The sequence below is a fragment of the Oncorhynchus mykiss genome, chromosome 3 (assembly GCF_057628025.1).
Source record: "Oncorhynchus mykiss isolate SJ-2025 chromosome 3, ASM5762802v1, whole genome shotgun sequence".
NCBI lineage: Eukaryota > Metazoa > Chordata > Actinopteri > Salmoniformes > Salmonidae > Oncorhynchus > Oncorhynchus mykiss.
In genome coordinates this window covers 33,993,784-34,012,500 of record NC_143024.1, presented here as the reverse complement: position 1 = coordinate 34,012,500, position 18,717 = coordinate 33,993,784, and the positions used below count along the sequence as shown (strand labels likewise).

The 18,717-nt window shown below is 47.7% G+C and overlaps 1 protein-coding gene across 2 annotated transcripts in view; it reads left to right on the top strand.

Annotated features, from left to right (window-relative positions):
* bbs9 (Bardet-Biedl syndrome 9) overlaps positions 1–17,858 on the top strand; it is a 198,066-nt gene extending 180,208 nt beyond the window's left edge. For both annotated transcript variants that reach the window (XM_036972411.2, XM_090229005.1), the window contains one exon: positions 15,879–17,858. In XM_036972411.2, the coding sequence (XP_036828306.2) occupies positions 15,879–16,258 (380 nt within the window). In that variant the 3' untranslated portion in view covers positions 16,259–17,858. The remainder of the gene's footprint in view (positions 1–15,878) is intronic.
* Positions 17,859–18,717: the final 859 nt, after the last annotated feature.

The following is an 18,717-nucleotide window of genomic DNA, read 5'->3' as shown; positions in this document are numbered from 1 at the left end:
TCTCTTTCTCTCTCTGTCTGTGCCTGTGTGTTTCTCCTCCCTGTTTCTATCTCTCCATCTATTTCTCTGTGTGTCTTTCTGTCCACTGCTCACTCTCTCTCCATATATTCCTAGTCTCTCGCTCTTTTAATGTATATCTTAGTCTCTCAGTCTCCCATCTATATATCATGTACATACTTACCTCTCTCCTCCCTCTGTATTTACTCTCATCTCTGTTCGGGAGTTTCCTCATACTGTGACCACAGAGGATAGGATTGCTGGGACATTCCGCATCATCAGTGTGGGACAGGAGGATGCAGTTGCAGAGTGATTATGGTGTGTGTGCGTGTGTGTGTGTGTGTGCGAGTGCTTGTTTGTATACATCACAGTATTTGTACATATACAGTGGAATAATATCACATTCTCTGGTTTGCGGGGTTAGGGGCATGCATTTCTGTGTGTCTGAGTGGTTGGTGTTTGGTGGGTCGAGCTGAGCTGGTCTGGTCTGATATGTCAGTGGGCCATGCAGAACACAAAGCGATGGGCAGCCCTGGTCTGCCTCTCAGCACATTCCAGGCCCGGGATTAGTATGAAATAAACCCTATCCAGCCAGACCAGCAGCCACACTGCAAGATGATTAAGGTCCTCTCTTCTCATCTTTCTCCTCTTCTCTTTCTCCCTCCCTCCTTCTCCCGCTGTTTCCTGCTCACAAACCCACCAATCATGGGCTGTCTGGAGGGTCTGCCCGGTAGTAGTGGCAGCAGCGCCAAGGATCCTTAAAGAATGTTCCGTTAATGGTAAACTGGATATGTAGCACTTTTTCTAGAAATACATTTGTCTCAACCTGCTTAACAACAAGCCAGGCCTCCATTGATTGGATAGAGGGATAACTTGACAGAGGAGAGGTAGAGAAGATAGACTAGGATTGTGGATGGAGACAGTATGGCGAGGGAAAGTAGAGGGACACAGGCCTATGTGGTTGAACATGTGCTAAGCTAGTCTCTCTTCATAGACACTGTACCTCCATCACAGAGTGCTATGCAGACTATGTGTGTGTTAGGAGCAGAAGGACATTGTGTAAGTGCCGGAGCGTTGTGGGGCGAGCTGCTCTGACCTGAAACACGTTAGCGAGAGCCTTCTCAGCACCCGTCTGGCTGACCCATATTATTGGCTTCTGTCATTTGTTTCCAAAATTCATTTCTGCCAATTTCCTCCCGCTTCTCTCGCTCTCCAGTCACCTTGCTTACCCCTCTGAGGCGTTTTGCAGGGAACTTTCTATTTTCCTCTGAGTCAGACGCTCTTTTCCTGCTTGACCTTTTGTAAAGGGAAATGTTGGAAAGCGACGCCCGGTCATTATTTTCTGAATGATGTGTTGCTGTATTTGCGTTCCCCCTCATGCCCGTGCTGCCGTTTCTGAGACGTGTGAGAGATTGGGTTCCAGGAAGCATTTGGACCTCTTTGTTGGGACTTGAGACGGGTAGGTAAATGCTGCAGGGTTGGGCCAGGTTTAGGCCAGGTTTAGGCCATGGTTGGGCCAGGTTTAGACCAGGGTTGGGCCAGGTTTAGGCCAGGGTTGGGCCATGTTTAGGCCAAGTTGGGCCAGGTTTAGGCCAGGGTTGGCCAGTTCTGACAGTTCTCCCAGGTTTGGGAAAGACACAGACGCTCTATTGTAGCTGGGGCTCAGCTGGAGTCTGACTGCTGAATGGGTCAAACGAGGCGGTTCTGCCACAAACACAATGGTCTAGAACCACGTCAACACCCCTCCCCATCTCCAGCCTGCAAGGTGTGTACCAAACACACCTTGGTATTCCTCGGGCTGGTCATAGTCATAGAGCCTCTGTGTCTGGACCAGTTTGTAACTGAAAGCCTTCCCATAGTAGTCTATGGTCAAGACAGACTGGAGTTCAGTCTGTTTGGCTGTGTTTATTTAGCTCAGGCCCAAGCCTTGTTGGTCTATGCCATAATGCCGCCCTGTCCTGACACATACGAAACATATTGTTCAGACGTCCCACAGACAGACAAAGGCCTGAGTGTGTGGACTGAACATATCTCTGGGCATCTGACCCAGAGACCCCGACCCTGTGTATCCACATCAACCCCCTCCCACACACACACAGTGAGGGACAGCCCCTCCCTGTCTGAGAGGAGTTATTAAAGCCTCTCCACACTCCTCTGTCTCTGCGTTGACTCTACCTCTCCGTCCACCACCCCCAGATGGACTGATAGACTGCTTTATTAACTAGACCTGCTGCTGAGAGACAGACAGGCCAGGGGAGGGAACACATAGATACACACACAGTCGGTTATACACACACACTTTCTCTCTCCCTCACACACACACACATAAGCACTCTAACAAAGACACATCATTTATCACACATGAACTTTTCCCTTGGACAGACAGAGACACACACACACACACACACACACACACACACACACACACACACACACACACACACACACACGCACACAGTCAGTAGCCATTTCATTAGCAGCTGTCCCAACACTGGTGTCTCCCACTAAGAACCTTTTCTCTGTGGTTCCAGTGGCCCCAGCGCTGCCTGTGAGTTTGATGGGACTGGAATCCCCCCTCCTATTGGGAGTGTAATTTGCTTGATCATGCAGTGGTTTACCAGAGGGGTTACTGACTTAGACACCACGACTTCTGGGATTACAGCCCAGTGTTTACACAGCCGCGTGAACATAACCCCAACCTCCACCCACCCCTCATACAGCTTGTGTGTGTGTGTGTGTGTGTGGCGTGTGCGTGTGTGCTTAAAGAGAGCATAGAGGAGCTAGAAAGGTAACTGGTCTCTGACACCGGAATATGTGTTTGTCTGTATATGTGGTGCAACCCAAGTCTCCTGTACCACCGACAATTACCTAGCTTGTATACTGTCCCCTCCTCTTCTCTCTCTGTCCCCTCCTCTCCTCTCTCTGTCTCCTGCTCTCCTCTCTCTGTCCCCTCCTCTTCTCTCTCTGTCTCCTGCTCTCCTCTCTCTGTCTCCTGTTCTCCTCTCTCTGTCTCCTTCTCTCCTCTCTCTGTCTCCTGCTCTCCTCTCTCTGTCTCCTGCTCTCCTCTTTCTGTCTCCTGCTCTCCTCTCTCTGTCCCTTCCTTTTCTCTCCTATCTCTGTCCTCTCCTCTCCTGCCCTCTCCTCTCTCTGTCCTCTCCTCTCTCTGTCCCCTCCTCTCCTCTCTCTGTCCCCTCCTCTCATCTCTCTGTCTCCTGCTCTCCTCTCTCTGTCCCCTCCTCTTCTCTCCTTTCTCTGTCCTCTCCTCTCTCTGTCCCCTCCTCTCTCTGTCCCCTCCTCTCCTCTCTTTGTCCCCTGCTCTTCTCTCTTCTCTCTGTCCCCTGCTCTCCTCTCCTGACCTCTCCTCTCTCTGTCCCCTCCTCTTCTCTCCTCTCTCTGTCCCCTGCTCTCCTCTCCTGTCCTCTCTCTGTCCCCTGCTCTCTCTGTCCCCTGCTCTCCTGTCCCCTGACTCTACCTCTCTTTGTCCCCTGCTCTTCTCTCTTCTCTCTCTCCTCTCCTGACCTCTCCTCAGGAGGATAGATTGCTTTATTAACTAGACCTGCTGCTGAGAGACAGACAGGCCAGGGGAGGGAACACATAGATACACACTCAGTCGGTTCTACACACACACTTTCTCTCTCCCTCACACACACACACACACACCCACACACACACACACACACACACACACACACACACACACATACATAGGCACTCTAACAAAGACACATCATTTATCACACATGAACTTTTCCCTTGAACAGACAGAAACACACACACACACACACACACACACACACACACACAGTCAGTAGCCATTTCATTAGCAGCTGTCCCAACACTGGTGTCTCCCACTAAGAACCTTTTCTCTGTGGTTCCAGTGGCCCCAGCGCTGCCTGTGAGTTGGATGGGACTGGAATCCCCCCTCCTATTGGGAGTGTAATTTGCTTGATCATGCAGTGGTTTACCAGAGGGGTTACTGACTTAGACACCACGACTTCTGGGATTACAGCCCAGTGTTTACACAGCCGCGTGAACATAACCCCAACCTCCACCCACCCCTCATACAGCTTGTGTGTGTGGCGTGTGCGTGTGCGTGTGTGCGTGTGCGTGCGTAAAGAGAGCATAGAGGAGCTAGAAAGGTCTCTGACACCTGAATATGTGTTTGTCTGTATATGTGGTGCAACCCAAGTCTCCTGTTCCACCGACAATTACCTAGCTTGTATACTGTCCCTTCCTCTTCTCTCTCTGTCCCCTCCTCTCCTCTCTCTGTCTCCTGCTCTCCTCTCTCTGTCCCCTCCTCTTCTCTCTCTGTCTCCTGCTCTCCTCTCTCTGTCTCCTGCTCTCCTCTCTCTCTGTCTCCTGATCTCCTCTCTCTGTCTCCTGCTCTCCTCTCTCTGTCTCCTGCTCTTCTCTCTCTGTCTCCTGCTCTCCTCTCTCTGTCTCCTGCTCTCCTCTCTCTGTCCCCTGCTCTACTCTCTCTGTCTCCTGCTCTCCTCTCTCTGTCTCCTGCTCTCCTCTCTCTATCTCCTGCTCTCGTCTCTCTGTCCCCTCCTCTTCTCTCCTATCTCTGTCCTCTCCTCTCCTGCCCTCTCCTCTCTCTGTCCCCTCCTCTCTCTGTCCTCTCCTCCCCTCTCCTCTCTCTGTCCCCTCCTCTCCTCTCTCTGTCCCCTCCTCTCCTCTGATTTCTCTGTCCTCTCCTCTCCTCTCTATGTCCCCTCCTCTTCTCTCCTCTCTCTGTCCTCTCCTCTCCTGCCCTCTCCTCTCTCTGTCCCCTCCTCTCTCTGTCCTCTCCTCCCCTCTCCTCTCTCTGTCCCCTCCTCTCCTCTCTCTGTCCCCTTCTCTCTCTGTCCCCTCCTCTTCTCTCCTATCTCTGTCCTCTCCTCTATCTGTCCCCTCCTCTTCTCTCCTCTCTGTCCCCTCCTCTCCTCTCCTCTCTGTCCCCTCCTCTCCTCTCTCAACCCTCCATTCCCACGTTGCCAGCCTCTACGTTTTGTTTTTAGATTAACATACAATGCTGTTGTGGCCGTTTAGTCTGGACCATGCTCACACACAAATCACACACGCACGTCACATCACAGAGCAGGGGACACAGGGGAATGCAGGCGCACTGTGAGGCCTGTGTGTATTTTGACTATGGCCCCCTGAAGCTCTAAAGAGCACCCGCTCTTTTCTCTTAGAGGGGAAGCGGAGCGGAAAATCTTTGTTTTGAAGAGAAGGCGATAGGACCATTCTCTTCTGGGGAAATGTTATCAACTTGTTGACATTTGTTTGGCTGTTTTTTGTGTTGCTGACGGGAGTGTACAGTGTTGCAGTCAAACTTCTTTGAACCCACACCATACATATCAATACACACTATCATGAACCCACACCATACATATCAATACACACTATCATGAACCCACACCATACATATCAATACACACTATCATGAACCCACACCATACATATCAATACACACTATCATGAACACACACATACAGTGGGGCAAAAAATGATTTAGTCAGCCACCAATTGTGCAAGTTCTCCCACTTAAAAATATGAGAGAGGCCTTTAATTTTCATCATAGGTACACTTCAACTATGACAGACTAAATGAGAAAAATAATCCAGAAAATCACATTGTAGGATTTTTAATGAATTTATTTGCATTATGTACATGTAGGTAGAGTTATTAACGTGATGATAACAACCTAGAGTAGCATCGGTGTAAAGTAGGGGCAATACAAATAGTCTGGGTAGCCATTTTATTAGATGTTCAGGAGTCTTATGGCTTGGGCGTAGAAGCTGTTTAGAAGCCTCTTGGACCTAGACTTTGCACTCCGTAACCGCTTACCGTGCGGTAGCAGAGAGAACAGTCTATGACTAGGGTGGCTGGAGTCTTTGACAATTTTTTAGGGCCTTCCTCTGACACCGCCTGGTATAGAGGTCCTGGATGGCAGGAAGCTTTGCCCCAGTGATGTACTGGGCTGTAAGCACTACCCTCTGTAGTGCCTTGAGTTCAGATGCCGAGCAGTTGCCATACCAGGCAACCACTCAGGATGCTCTCGATGGTGCAGCTGTAGAGCCTTTTGAGGATCTGAGGACCCATGCCAAATATTTTCAGTCTCCTGAGGGGGAATATGTTTTGTCGTGCCGTCTTCACGACTGTCTTGGTGTGCTTGGACCATGTTAGTTTGTTGGTGATGTGGACACCAAGGAACTTGAAGCTCTCAACCTGCTCCACTACAGCCCTATTGATGAAAATGGAGGTGCACTCAGTCCTCTTTTTCCTGTAGTCCACAATCATCTCCTTTGTCTTGATCACGCTGAGGGAGAGGTTGTGGTCCTGGCACCACACAGCCAGGTCTCTGACCTCCTCCCTATAGGCTGTCTTGCCGTTTTTGGTGATCGGCCTTCCACTGTTGTCATCGGCAAACTTTATGATGGTGTTGAGGTCGTGCCTGCCCGTGCAGTCATGAGTAAAAAAGGAGTACAGGAGGGGACTGAGCACGCACCCCTGAGGGGCCCCTGTGTTGAGGATCAGCGTGGTGAATGTGTTGTTACCTACCCTTACCACCTGTGGGTGGGCCGCCGGGAAGTCCAGGATCCAGTTGCAGAAGGAGGTGTTTAGTCCCAGGGTCCTTAGCTTATTGATGTTGAACACTGAGATGTAGTCAATGAATAGCATTGTCACGTAAAGTTGAAGTCGGAAGTTTACAGACACTTAGGTTGGAGTAATTTAAAACAGTTTTTTCAGCCACTCCACAAATTTCTTGTTAACAAACAATAGTTTTGGCAAGTCGGTTAGGGCATCTACTTTGTGCATGACACAAGTCATTTTTCCAACAATTGTTTACAGACAGATTATTTCACTTATAATTCACTGTATCACAATTCCAGTAGGTCAGAAGTTTACATACACTAAGTTGACTGTGCCTTTAAACAGCTTGGAGAATTCCACAAAATGATGTCATAGCTTTAGAAGCTTCTGATAGGCTAATTGACATAATTTGAGTCAATTGGAGGTGACCTGTGGATGTATTTCAAGGCCTACCTTCAATTTCAGTGCCTCTTTGCTTGAGATCATGGGAAAATCAAAAGTAATCAGCCAAGACCTGAGGAAAAAAAATGGTAGACCTCCACAAGTCTGGTTCATCCTTGGGGGCAATTTCCAAATGCCTGAAGGTACCACGTTCATCTGTAGAAACAATAGTACGCAAGTATAAACACCATGGGACCACGCAGCCGTCATACCGCTCAGGAAGGAGACACGTTCTGTCTCCTAGAGATGAACGTACTTTAGTGCGAAAAGTGCAAATCAATCAGAACAACAGCAAAAAGGACCTTGTGAAGATGCTGGAGGAAACAGGTACAAAAGTATCTATATCCACAGTATAATTAGTCCTATATCGACATAACCTGAAAGGCTGCTCAGCAAGGAAAAAGCCACTGCTCCAAAACCTCCATAAAAAAGCCAGACTACGGTTTGCAATTGCACATGGGGACAAAGATCGTACTTTTTGGAGAAATGTCCTCTGGTCTGATGAAACAAACATAGAACTGTTTGGCCATAATGACCATCGTTATGTTTGGAGGAAAAAGGGGGAGGCTTGCAAGCCGAAGAACACCATCCCAACCTTGAAGCACGAGGGTGGCAGCATCATGTTGTGGGGGTGCTTTGCTGCAAGGAGGACTGGTACACTTCACAAAATAGATGGCATCATGAGGGAGGACAATTGTGTGGATATATTGAAGCAACATCTCAAGACATCAGTCAGGAAGTTAAAGCTTGGGTCTTCCAAATGGACAATGACCCCAAGCATACTTCCAAAGTTGTGGCAAAATGGCTTAAGGACCACAAAGTCATGGTATTGGAGTGACCATCACAAAGCCCTGACCTCAATCCCATAGAAAATCTGTGGGCAGAACCAAAAAAGCATGTGCGAGCAAGGAGGCCTATAAACCTGACTCAGTTACACCAGCTCTGCCAGGAGGAATGGGTCAAAATTCACCCAACTTATTGTGGGAAACTTGTGGAAGGCTACCTGAAACGTTTGACCCAAGTTAAACCATTTAAAGGCAATGCTACCAAATACTAATTGAGTATATGTAAACTTCTGACCCACTGGAAATGTGATGAAAGAAATTAAAGCTGAAGTAAATCATTCTCTCTACTATTATTCTGACATTTCACATTCTTAAAATAAAGTGGTGATCCTAACTGACCTATGACACAGAATTTTTACTTGGATTAAATGTCAGGAATTGTGAAAAACTGAGTTTAAATGTATTTGGTTAAGGTAAACTTCCAACTTCAACTGTAGGTGTTCCTTTTGTCCAGGTGGGAAAGGGCAGTGTGGAGTGCAATAGAGATTGGATCATCTATGGATCTGTTAGGGCGGTATGCAAATTGGAGTGGGTCTAGGGTTTCTGGGATAATGGTGTTGATGTGAGCCATGACCAGCCTTTCAAAGAACTTCATGGCTACAGACGTGAGTGCTATGGGTCGGCAAGTTACCTTAGTGTTCTTGAGCACAGGGACTATGGTGGTCTGCTTAAAACATGTTGGTATTACAGACTCGGACAGGGAGAGGTTGAAAATGTCAGTGAAGACACTTGTCAGTTGGTCAACGCATGCTCTCAGTACACGGTAATCCGTCTGGCCCTGTGGCCTTGTGAATGTTGACCTGCTTAAAGGTCTTACTCACATTGGCTGCGGAGAATGTGATCACACAGTCTTCCGGAACAGCTGGTGCTCTCATACATATTTCAGTGTTATTTGCCTCGAAGCGAGCATAGAAGTAGTTTAGCTCGTCTGGTAAGCTCGTGTCACTGGGCAGCTCTCGGCTGTGCTTCCCTTTGTAGTCTGAGCCGGTATAGTGCGATTCGATGGTCCGTCGGAGGGCATAGCAGGATTTCTTATAAGCTTCCGGGTTAGAGTTCTGTTCCTTGAAAGCTGCAGCTCTAGCCTTTAGCTCAGTGCGGAGATTGCCTGTAATCCATGGTTTCTGTTTGGAGTATGTACGTACGGTCACTGTGGGGACGACATCATTGATGCACTTATTGATGAAGCCAATGACTGATGTTGTGTACTCCTCAATGCCATCGGAGGAATCCCGGAACATATTCCAGTCTGTGCTTGCAAAACAGTCCTGTAGCTTAGCATCTGCTTCATCTGACAACTTTTTTATTGATCTAGTCAATGGTGCTTCCTGCTTTCATTTTTGCTTGAAAGCAGGAATCAGGAGGATAGAATTATGGTTAGATTTGCCAAGTGGAGGGTGAGGGAGAGCTTTGTATGTGTCTCTGTGTGTGGAGTAAAGGTGGTCCAGAGTTTTTTTTTTCCTCTGGTTGCATATTTAACATGCTGATAGAAATTTGGTAAGACTGATTTAAGTTTCCTTGCATTAAAGTCCCCGGCCACTAGGAACGCTGCCTCTGGGTGAGCGTTTTCCTGTTTGCTTATGGCGGAATACAGCTCATTGAGTGCGGTCTTAGTGCCGGCCTCAGTCTGTGGTGGTATGTAGACAGCTACGAAAAATACAGATAAACTCCCTAGGTAGATAGTGTGGTCTACAGCTTATCATGAGATACTCTACCCCAGGCCTCATAAAATGAACATCTGCAAACATATTTGACGTAGGTTAGTATGACAATGTTAGTGATGGTGATGCTGTTGTGGTATTGGGTTAGCGTTACAGCTGGGGACTGTTTGCTGATGTTTCCTCTGCAGAGAGGCCCACGGTAAAACTGATGCTCTATTTAGTCTAGAAGGTTCCACTTAGTTACTTTGTTGATCAAATAAAAATAGGAGAGGACCTGACTCTCTTATGCTTTAACCCCATCTTTTACGATGGAAATGTTTATCAAGTCCTGATATAATGGCCCTGTTAACCCAAAAGGGTTCTGGTTGTCTGGATGGAAAATGTCTGACAGCTCTTTTACTGCTATGTGATCGCCCATGTATTTCTGTCTGGGGAGTAGCAGCAGCAACTGAAGTGTTGATGTGGTTTGGACTTGGGTCTGTCACAATGGGACTGATTGTAGAAGGAAACCTGACTGTCAATCAATGCTTGATTCTGACAAAGGGGGTGGTGTTTGTCAGGAAGATTTTTGTGACTGTATGCATTTTACTTTGGCTAGTTCTCTCTCTCCTTTCTTTCTCTCTTTCTCTCTCACCCACACACAATTTTCTCCCTATCTAACACACTCCCATACTATCCCATTCTTTCAAGCATGAGCACACACACGCGCACTTTCTAACTCCTATCAATACACACACACACACACAGAGATCTGATGTGTCAGTTCCCCTGGTGTCTCTACTTGTTCGTGTCTTTTCAGCTGCTGAGGAGTGAAGTGTGGACAGAGAGGCTTCTCTCTCTCTCTCTCTTATTTATATATATATATATATATATATATATATATATATATATATATATATATATATATATATAAATACCTGAGTCTCCCAATCAGAGTAGTGACAGACAGACAGTGTCCAGCCTGGATTAGCCCTGTCGCTACCGCACAGCACAGGATTAACCATTGCTACACACACACTCCATCTATAGAGACATAGACAAACTTTCATGTATGTACTCAAACACCCACACACACAGTATATTTGCATAATCAATACATACATATCAACCTAAACTCTATATTCTGCTGTGTCTGCGTGCATTTGTATATGAATGAGAGAGTTCAGCTTTTCCTCGGGGCAGTCACTACAGCCATCCTCTTTTATGGCTTTCATCCTCTTTTATGTGTGATTGGAAAAGATCTGAGTGAGTACGCGTGCGTGCCCGGTTCTCCTCCGTGTTACCCAAATGGAAACCCAGCTCTCAGTCAGGACAATAAGACACTGCTCCCTGTTTAACTGGCCCACTTCTACTGGCACGTTGCTGCTACTTCACACAGGCTTATACTGGCACGTTGCTGCTACTTCACACAGGCTTCTACTGGCACGTTGCTGCTACTTTTTTACTACCCCTTTTTCTCCCCAATTTCGTGGTATCCAATTGTTGTAGTAGCTACTATCTTGTCTCATTACTACGGGCTCGGGAGAGACGAAGGCTGAATGTCATGCGTCCTCCGATACACAACCCAACTAGCCGTACTGCTTCTTAACACAGCGCGCATCCAACCCGGAAGCTAGCCGCACCAATGTGTCGGAGACTACACCGTGCACCTGGCAACCTTGGCTAGCGCGCACTGCGCCCGGCCCGCCACAGGAGTCGCTGGTGCGCGATGAGACAAGGAGATCCCTACCGACCAATCCCTCCCTAACCCAGACGACGCTAGGCCCCACGGACCTCCAGGTCGCGGCCGGTTACGACAGAGCCTGGGCGCGAACCCAGGGACTCTGATGGCACAGCTGGCGCTGCAGTACAGCGCCCTTAACCACTGCGCCACCCGGGAGGCCCACACAGGCTTTTCTGTTGAGTCTTAACCAGTTCTGTCTTTTTTTGGTTTATTTGGTTATTTTTACACTGGCTTGCCTGTGGGGATCATTTAGGAAGGCTAGACAAAAGAGCCGGAGGCCGCAGGCGGAAAAACAGGCCAGTTTATATGGCCCCTCAACTAACACACACAGCCTTGATACACACTCAGCCTTGATACACTGTGCTCTAGCAACAATGACGCTCTACACACTGGATCGTGTAGGTCACACACTGCACCTGACCGTGCACATCAGATACAGCACCCTGGCCTACACACTGGAACTCACCTCCCACACGATACACACTGAACCTTTCAGACGGAGCCATGCACACAAAAAGCCAGTACACACACACTTCAGCCAGGACTTTGTAAGCCCTAGACGATTACCCAGCTGATTGGAGTCCCTCTCCGGAGTCTCTAAACACACACAGTATTTTAGAGTACTCACCACAGCCCCCCTACACACACAGCGCTCTCCTTTCTCATGGAGATAAGGACGTCTCTCATTGTTGGGAGACAATTATCTTATCAAAGAGCCAATCCAATGTGGGGGGGGGGGGGGGTGTGATGCGACAGGTGCCGTTGTAATACAATTTGTCTGGGAGGGTTTGGAAGCCGTCTGAACTTAATTGTACCGAGGGTCACAGTCCTCTCTGCTGTACTGTACATAATAGCATTGTGTAACAGTATGCTAACCACAGCATCGGCACAATGCAAATCTAGGATCACCTTGACATCTTACATTGCTAACTTGAGCGGACTGACAACTCAAATCAAATCAGATTGTATTTGTCACATACACATGGTTAGCAGATGTTAATGCGAGTGTAGCGAAATGCTTGTGCTTCTAGTTCCGACCATGCAGTAATATCTAACAAGTAATGTAACAATTTCACAACAACTACCTTATACACACAAGTGTAAAGGAATGAATAAGAATATGTACATATAAATATATGGATGATTTATGGCCAAACGGCATAGGCAGGATGCAGTAGATGGTATAGAGTACAGTATATACATATGAGATGAGTAATGTAGGGTATGTAAACAGTATATAAAGTGGCATTGTTTAAAGTGACTAGTGATACATTTATTACATCCAATTTTTTATTTTTAAAGTGGCTAGAGATTTGAGTCAGTATGTTGGCAGCAGCCACTCAATGTTAGTGAGGCTATTTAACAGTCTGATGGCCTTGAGATAGAAGCTGTTTTTCAGTCTCTCGGTCCCAGCTTTGATGCACCTGTACTGACCTCGCCTTCTGGATGATAGCGGGGTGAACAGGCAGTGGCTCGGGTGGTTGTTGTCCTTGATGATCTTTTTGGCCTTCCTGTGACATCAGGTGGTGTAGGTGTCCTGGAGGGCAGGTAGTTCGCCCCCGGTGATGCGTTGTGCAGACCTCACTACCCTCTGGAATGAGAGCCTTACGGTTGTGGGCGGAGCAGTTGCCGTACCAGGCAGTGATACAGCCCGACAGGATGCTCTCAATTGTGCATCTGTAAAAGTTTGTGAGTGTTTTCGGTGACAAGCCAAATTTCTTCAGCCTCCTGAGGTTGAAGAGGCCCTGCTGCGCCTTCTTCACCACGTTGTCTGTGTGGGTGGACCATTTCAGTTTGTCCGTGATGTGTACGCCGAGGAACTTAAAACTTTCCACCTTCTCCACTACTATCCCATCGATGTGGATAGGGGGGTGCTCCCTCTGCTGTTTCCTGAAGTCCTCGATCATCTCCTTTGTTTTGAGTGTGAGGATGTTTTCCTGACACCACACTCCGAGGGCCCTCGCCTCCTCCCTGTAGTCAGTCTCATCGTTGTTGGTAATCAAGCCTAACACTGTAGGCTGTCGTCTGCAAACCACTGTCGTCTGCAAACTTTATTATTGAGTTGGAGGCGTGCATGGCCACACAGTCATGGGTAAACAGGGAGTGCAGGAGAGGTGGAGTGGAGAAGTTGTTTCCTACCCTCACCACCTGGGGGAGGCCCGTCAGAAAGTCCAGGACCCAGTTGCACAGGGCGGGGTCAAGACCTAGGGTCTCGAGCTTAATGACGAGTTTGGAGGGCACTATGGTGTTAAATGCTGAGCTGTAGTCAGCATTGACAGCATTCTTTTTTAAAAATTGTTTACCCCTTTTTCTCCCCAATTTCGTGGTGTCCAATTGTTGTAGTAGCTACTATCTTGTCTCATCACTACAACTCCCGTACGGGCTCGGGAGAGACGAAGGTTGAAAGTCATGCGTCCTCCGATACACAACCCAACCAAGCCGCACTGCTTCTTAACACAGCGCGCATCCAACCCGGAAGCCATCTGCACCAATGCGTCGGAGGAAACACCGTGCACCTGGCAACCTTGGCTAGCACGCAATGCGACCGGCCCGCCACAGGTGTCGCTGGTGCGCGATGAGACAAGGACATCCCTACCGACCAAGCCCTCCCTAACCCGGACGACGCTAGGCCAATTGTGCGTCGCCCCATGGACCTCCCAGTCGCGGCCGGTTACGACAGAGCCTGGGCTCAGAGTCATCAGAGTCTCTGATGGCACAGCTGGCACTGCAGTACAGCGCCCTTAACCACTACGCCACCCGGGAGGCCTATGAACAGCATTCTTACATAGGTATTCCTCTTGTCCAGATGGGTTAGGGCAGTGTGATTGCGTTGTCTGTGGACCTATTGGGGCGGTAAGCAAATTGGAGTGGGTCTAGGGCGTCAGGTAGGGTGGAGGTGATGTGATCCTTGACTAGTCTCTCAAAGCACTTCATGATGACGAAAGTGAGTGCTACGGGGTGATAGTCATTTAGCTCAGTTGCCTTAGCTTTATTGGGAACAGGAACAATGGTGGCCCTCTTGAAGCATGTGGGAACAGCAGACTGGGATAGGGATTGATTGAATATGTCTGTAAACACACCAGCCAACTGGTCTGCGCATGCTCTGAGGACGCGGCTAGGGTTGCCGTCTGGGCCGGCAGCCTTGAGAGGGTTAACACGTTTAAATGTTTTACTCACGTCGGCTGCGGTGAAGGAGAGTCCGCAGGTTTTGGTATCGGGCTGTGTCGGTGGCGATGTATTGTCCACAAAGCGAGCAAAGAAGTTGTTTAGTTTGTCTGGGAGCAAGGCATCGTGGTCCGCGACGGGGCTGGTTTTCTTTTTGTAGTCCGTGATTGACTGTAGACCCTGCCACATACCTCTCGTGTCTGAGCCGTTGAATTGCGACTCTACTTTGTCTCTATTCTGACGCTTAGCTTGTTTGATTGCCTTGTGGAGGGAATAGCTACACTGTTTGTATTCGGTCATGTTTCCGGTCGCCTTGCCCTGATTAAAAGCAGTGGTTTGATCTTTCAGTTTTGCGTGAATGCTGCCATCAATCCACGGTTTCTGGTTGGGGAAGGTTTTAATTGTCGCTGTTGGTACAACATCACCGATGCACTTGCTAATAAACTCGCTCACCGAATCAGCATATACATCAATGTTGTTGTTCGACTCTATCCGGAACATATCCCAGTCCACGTGATCAAAGCAATCTTGAAGCGTGGAATCAGATTGGTCGGACCAGCGTTGAACAGACCTGAGCACGGGCGTTTCCTGTTTTAGTTTCTGTCTGTAGGCTGGGAGCAACTTTATGGAGTCGTGGTCAGATTTGCCAAAAGGAGGGCAGAGGAGGGCTTTGTATGTGTCGCGGAAGTTAGAGTAACAATGATCCAGAATGCTGCCAGCCCGGGTCGCCCAATCGATATGCTGATAAAATGTAGGGAGCCTTGTTTTCAGATTAGCCTTGTTAAAATCCCCAGCTACAATAAATGCAGCCTCAGGATATGTGGTTTTCAGTTTACATAGAGTCCAATGAAGTTCTTTCAGGGCCGTCGAGGTGTCTGTTTGGGGTGGATGTTCATGACTGTGATTATAATCGAAGAGAATTCTCTTGGTAGATAATGCGGTCGGCATTTGATTGTAAGGAATTCTAGGTCAGGTGAACAAAAGAACTTGAGGACCTGTATGTTGTTATGATCACACCACGACTCGTTAATCATAAGGCATACACCCCGCCCTTCTTCTTACCAGAGAGATCTTTGTTTCTGTCGGCGCGATGCCTGTTAGCTTGAGCACAATGCTAATCAAATCAAATTGTATTGGTCACATGCACATATTTAGCAGATGTTATTGCAGGTGTAGCGAAATACTTGTGTACCTAGCTTCAACAGTGCAGTAGTGTCTAACAATTCAATCTTAACCTATATTATGAACAGTGTTATCCATAGCTAACACCACAGGAGAGCATTTGGCTCAGATTCCCCTCAGCCTATTGGTCACCACTAAATGACAGAACATCTCTAAACCACGCATCAGAGATGGAGAGAAGGGACTGTCTATCCGCCATCACAGATGAATCCCAAGTTAATGACGTGTGGGAGTTCTGTTCATAATAACATGTTAATCACTCCTATCTCTCTGTCTGGCCCTTTTCAGATAAAGAATCCAAGGACAAGAAAGTGTCTGCTGAGGGAGCAGTCAAGGAGACAGTGGAAGAGACTGCAGAAGAGCCTGTGAAAGAAGTGAAGAAAGAAAAGAAGGAGTCCTCTAAGGAAAAGAAGGAGTCGACCAAGGAGCCTAAAGAGCCCAAGGACCCTGGGAAAGAGTCAAAAAAGGAGTCTTTGAAAGAGTCCAAGGAAAAGAAGGAGTCCTCCAAGGAAAAGAAGGAGTCCTCCAAGGAATCTGGAAAGGAGTCTTCTAAGGACACCAGCAAAGAGTCTTTGAAGGAGCCTGGGAAAGAGAAAGTGTCAAGAAAGTCATCTGTGAAGGTCAAGGAGAAAAAGAAAGAGCCAGATGCTGCTGCTGGAGAGGGCTGATAATTTCATGCAATAAATACATTCAGTTACACACACCCACACACAGTCTCACATATACACTCATATTCATTGACAAACACACTTCTATCAGGGCGGATGCTGGTCCATAGTCAGGACTTCTGGTGTCTGTGTTAGATGAAGGTGTGGTGCAGAAGATGAGGCCCTGTCAGAAACTTCAGTAGAACAGTCTAGGAGTTGGACGTGCGACATCAAAGCCCTTCCCCTCCCTTCCTTCCAGTGGCAGCGTCTCGCAGTGGAACCCACAGCCCTGTGCGTCGGTAAGCCCTAACCACCCCGCCTACACGCGGGCACTCTGACATCTACCCCGCCCTCTCGCCCCCTCGTGTGGCACCATGCCTTGCCAAAGCCACCCCCGCCTCAGGCTAAGAATAACCCCCGCGTTCCGTCCATCCCTCCGTATGTCCCCTCGGGTAAAACGAGGTCACTTTCACCCCCCATCAGCAGCTTTCAGCACACAGAAGCAGGAAAACCATCAAACTGAGACAATAGCAGAGAAATTAAAAGCGGGGGGGGGGGGGGATTCAAGCAGCCCTCATGATCTTTTGTGAGGACTTGCAGGAACATACTCAATCACACACACCTGAATCCACAAACACATGCACACAAACACAAGAATACAAACATGCACAACCATACATGTAAAAACACTAGCTAGCACCTGCTCGTATTCTGCAACACACAGCCCTGCAAGCGGTACAGTGTTTCCAGCCAGCCAGACCACCTTCTGTTAGAGGATCGCTGTGCCAGCCTGACCAATGACAATCCAAACAGCTCTTTGTATTGTACTGTACCTGTACGTCCTGTATGTGTGTGTTGTCTGTACGTGTCTTGATGAATTTAGATGTGTATCGTTTCCTAACTCAGCTTAATGAATATATTATAGCAAAGGTTTTGTACTGTAATCAGCTAGTCTGATGCACCAGGCACCTGTTCTATGCCTGTTTTTGTAGACAAAGCAGGGTGATTCAAGTTAGTGCTATGAAACTATTGTTTAATGTTTGTATCTTCTTAATCTCCCTCTGTATGTATGTCTTTCTTTCTCCCTTTAGGTCTGTCTCTTTTCACTCCTTGATTACTGAGTATGAGGGACAGTGTGTATGTTAGAGTATATAGGAATGGTCACTGTTAAAATGACTTTGTCCTTGGCCAGTGGCTTTAGGTTTGTTTTTTTCCTTACTGTTGTGTAAAAGGTCTGTGCAAATTTTCTTGAGCTCGGCACACGTAACTGTGAGACTCACTGTTTCATTTGGCCCGGGTGGTTTGTAGATGTTGCGTTAAAGTCACGTTGTGGGAGAAGATGGGGATGGACTCCGGCGGACTCTCCTCTCAGGTCTGTGTTATGTTATGTCTGTTTGACGTCAGTGGGTTCACTTTTTTTTTATTCTCCTCAATAACTTGTGTCTTTGACTAAACGCTTTGTGGCGCTCTGTGTTTCACAACATGAATGTTGTTCACGTGCAAAAAATGATTGAACTAGGACCAAACATTGTTACATGCCCCACTGTGAAAAACGAACAGTGCCGCACAGTTTTGAGAGAATGTAATAAAAAGCCCTTTGGATTAGACTTTTAGAAACAAATGGGTTGGTGTCATTTTTATTAAAGAAGCTGTCTTGTGAGAGGCTTAGGAGAGAATGTATATCGGATGTATGTGCATCAGAACAGTATGTAACGCTAATGTGTATCTGAGAGGAGATGAACTGTTATCCCTACTTCCCTGTGACAAGCTTGTAAAACGATGGAAAGAATTGAGTGTAGTAGGTCCCAGCCCCAGACTAAATCTACAGCTCCCACAATGCTCTTTGATAAATGCCTCTGTTTTTCCTCTCCCCTGTCTTAAAGAGACACTTATTTTCTCTATGGGTGTTTTTGTGCATGATTGTGTTTTCTATGTCTGCGGTTCTATTTGAGTGTTCTGGTGTGTTTCTAGATGTGTGTGTGTGTTTCGTCTCTGATCGGTGCCCAAATGAAGTCGCCTGTGAGTCGCCCGCTCGCACAGCTGTAGCCCGCGGGTACCCGACCTCTCACCCTGAAGAGGTCAGAGTTCAGGCTTGTTTTAAGTTTGGATGGAGTGAGGGTATCCCTGGATCCACCGTGGTGCTGCTGTCTGATCCAGGCTGGCGTGGGTCTGAGCTGGACGGAGGTCGCGCTCCAGTCTTGACACGACAGCTGAGTCTAACCCCTTCCCCTCTGGATCCAGACCCACCGTCTGCCCGCAGTTTTAACCCTGGGCAGCTGACTCCCAGGGCTCTCTTAACGTCTGTGCAATGTCTCCACAACGTCTGCCCCATATCAATAAGATGTAGTAGTAGACACAATATTAAAAAATTCCCTTCACACTGATTACATACATATTGACTCAAGCAGGGACATTGACACAAAAGCACAACACTCTATAATATCTGATATAATAATATATACCATTTAGTAGATGCTTTT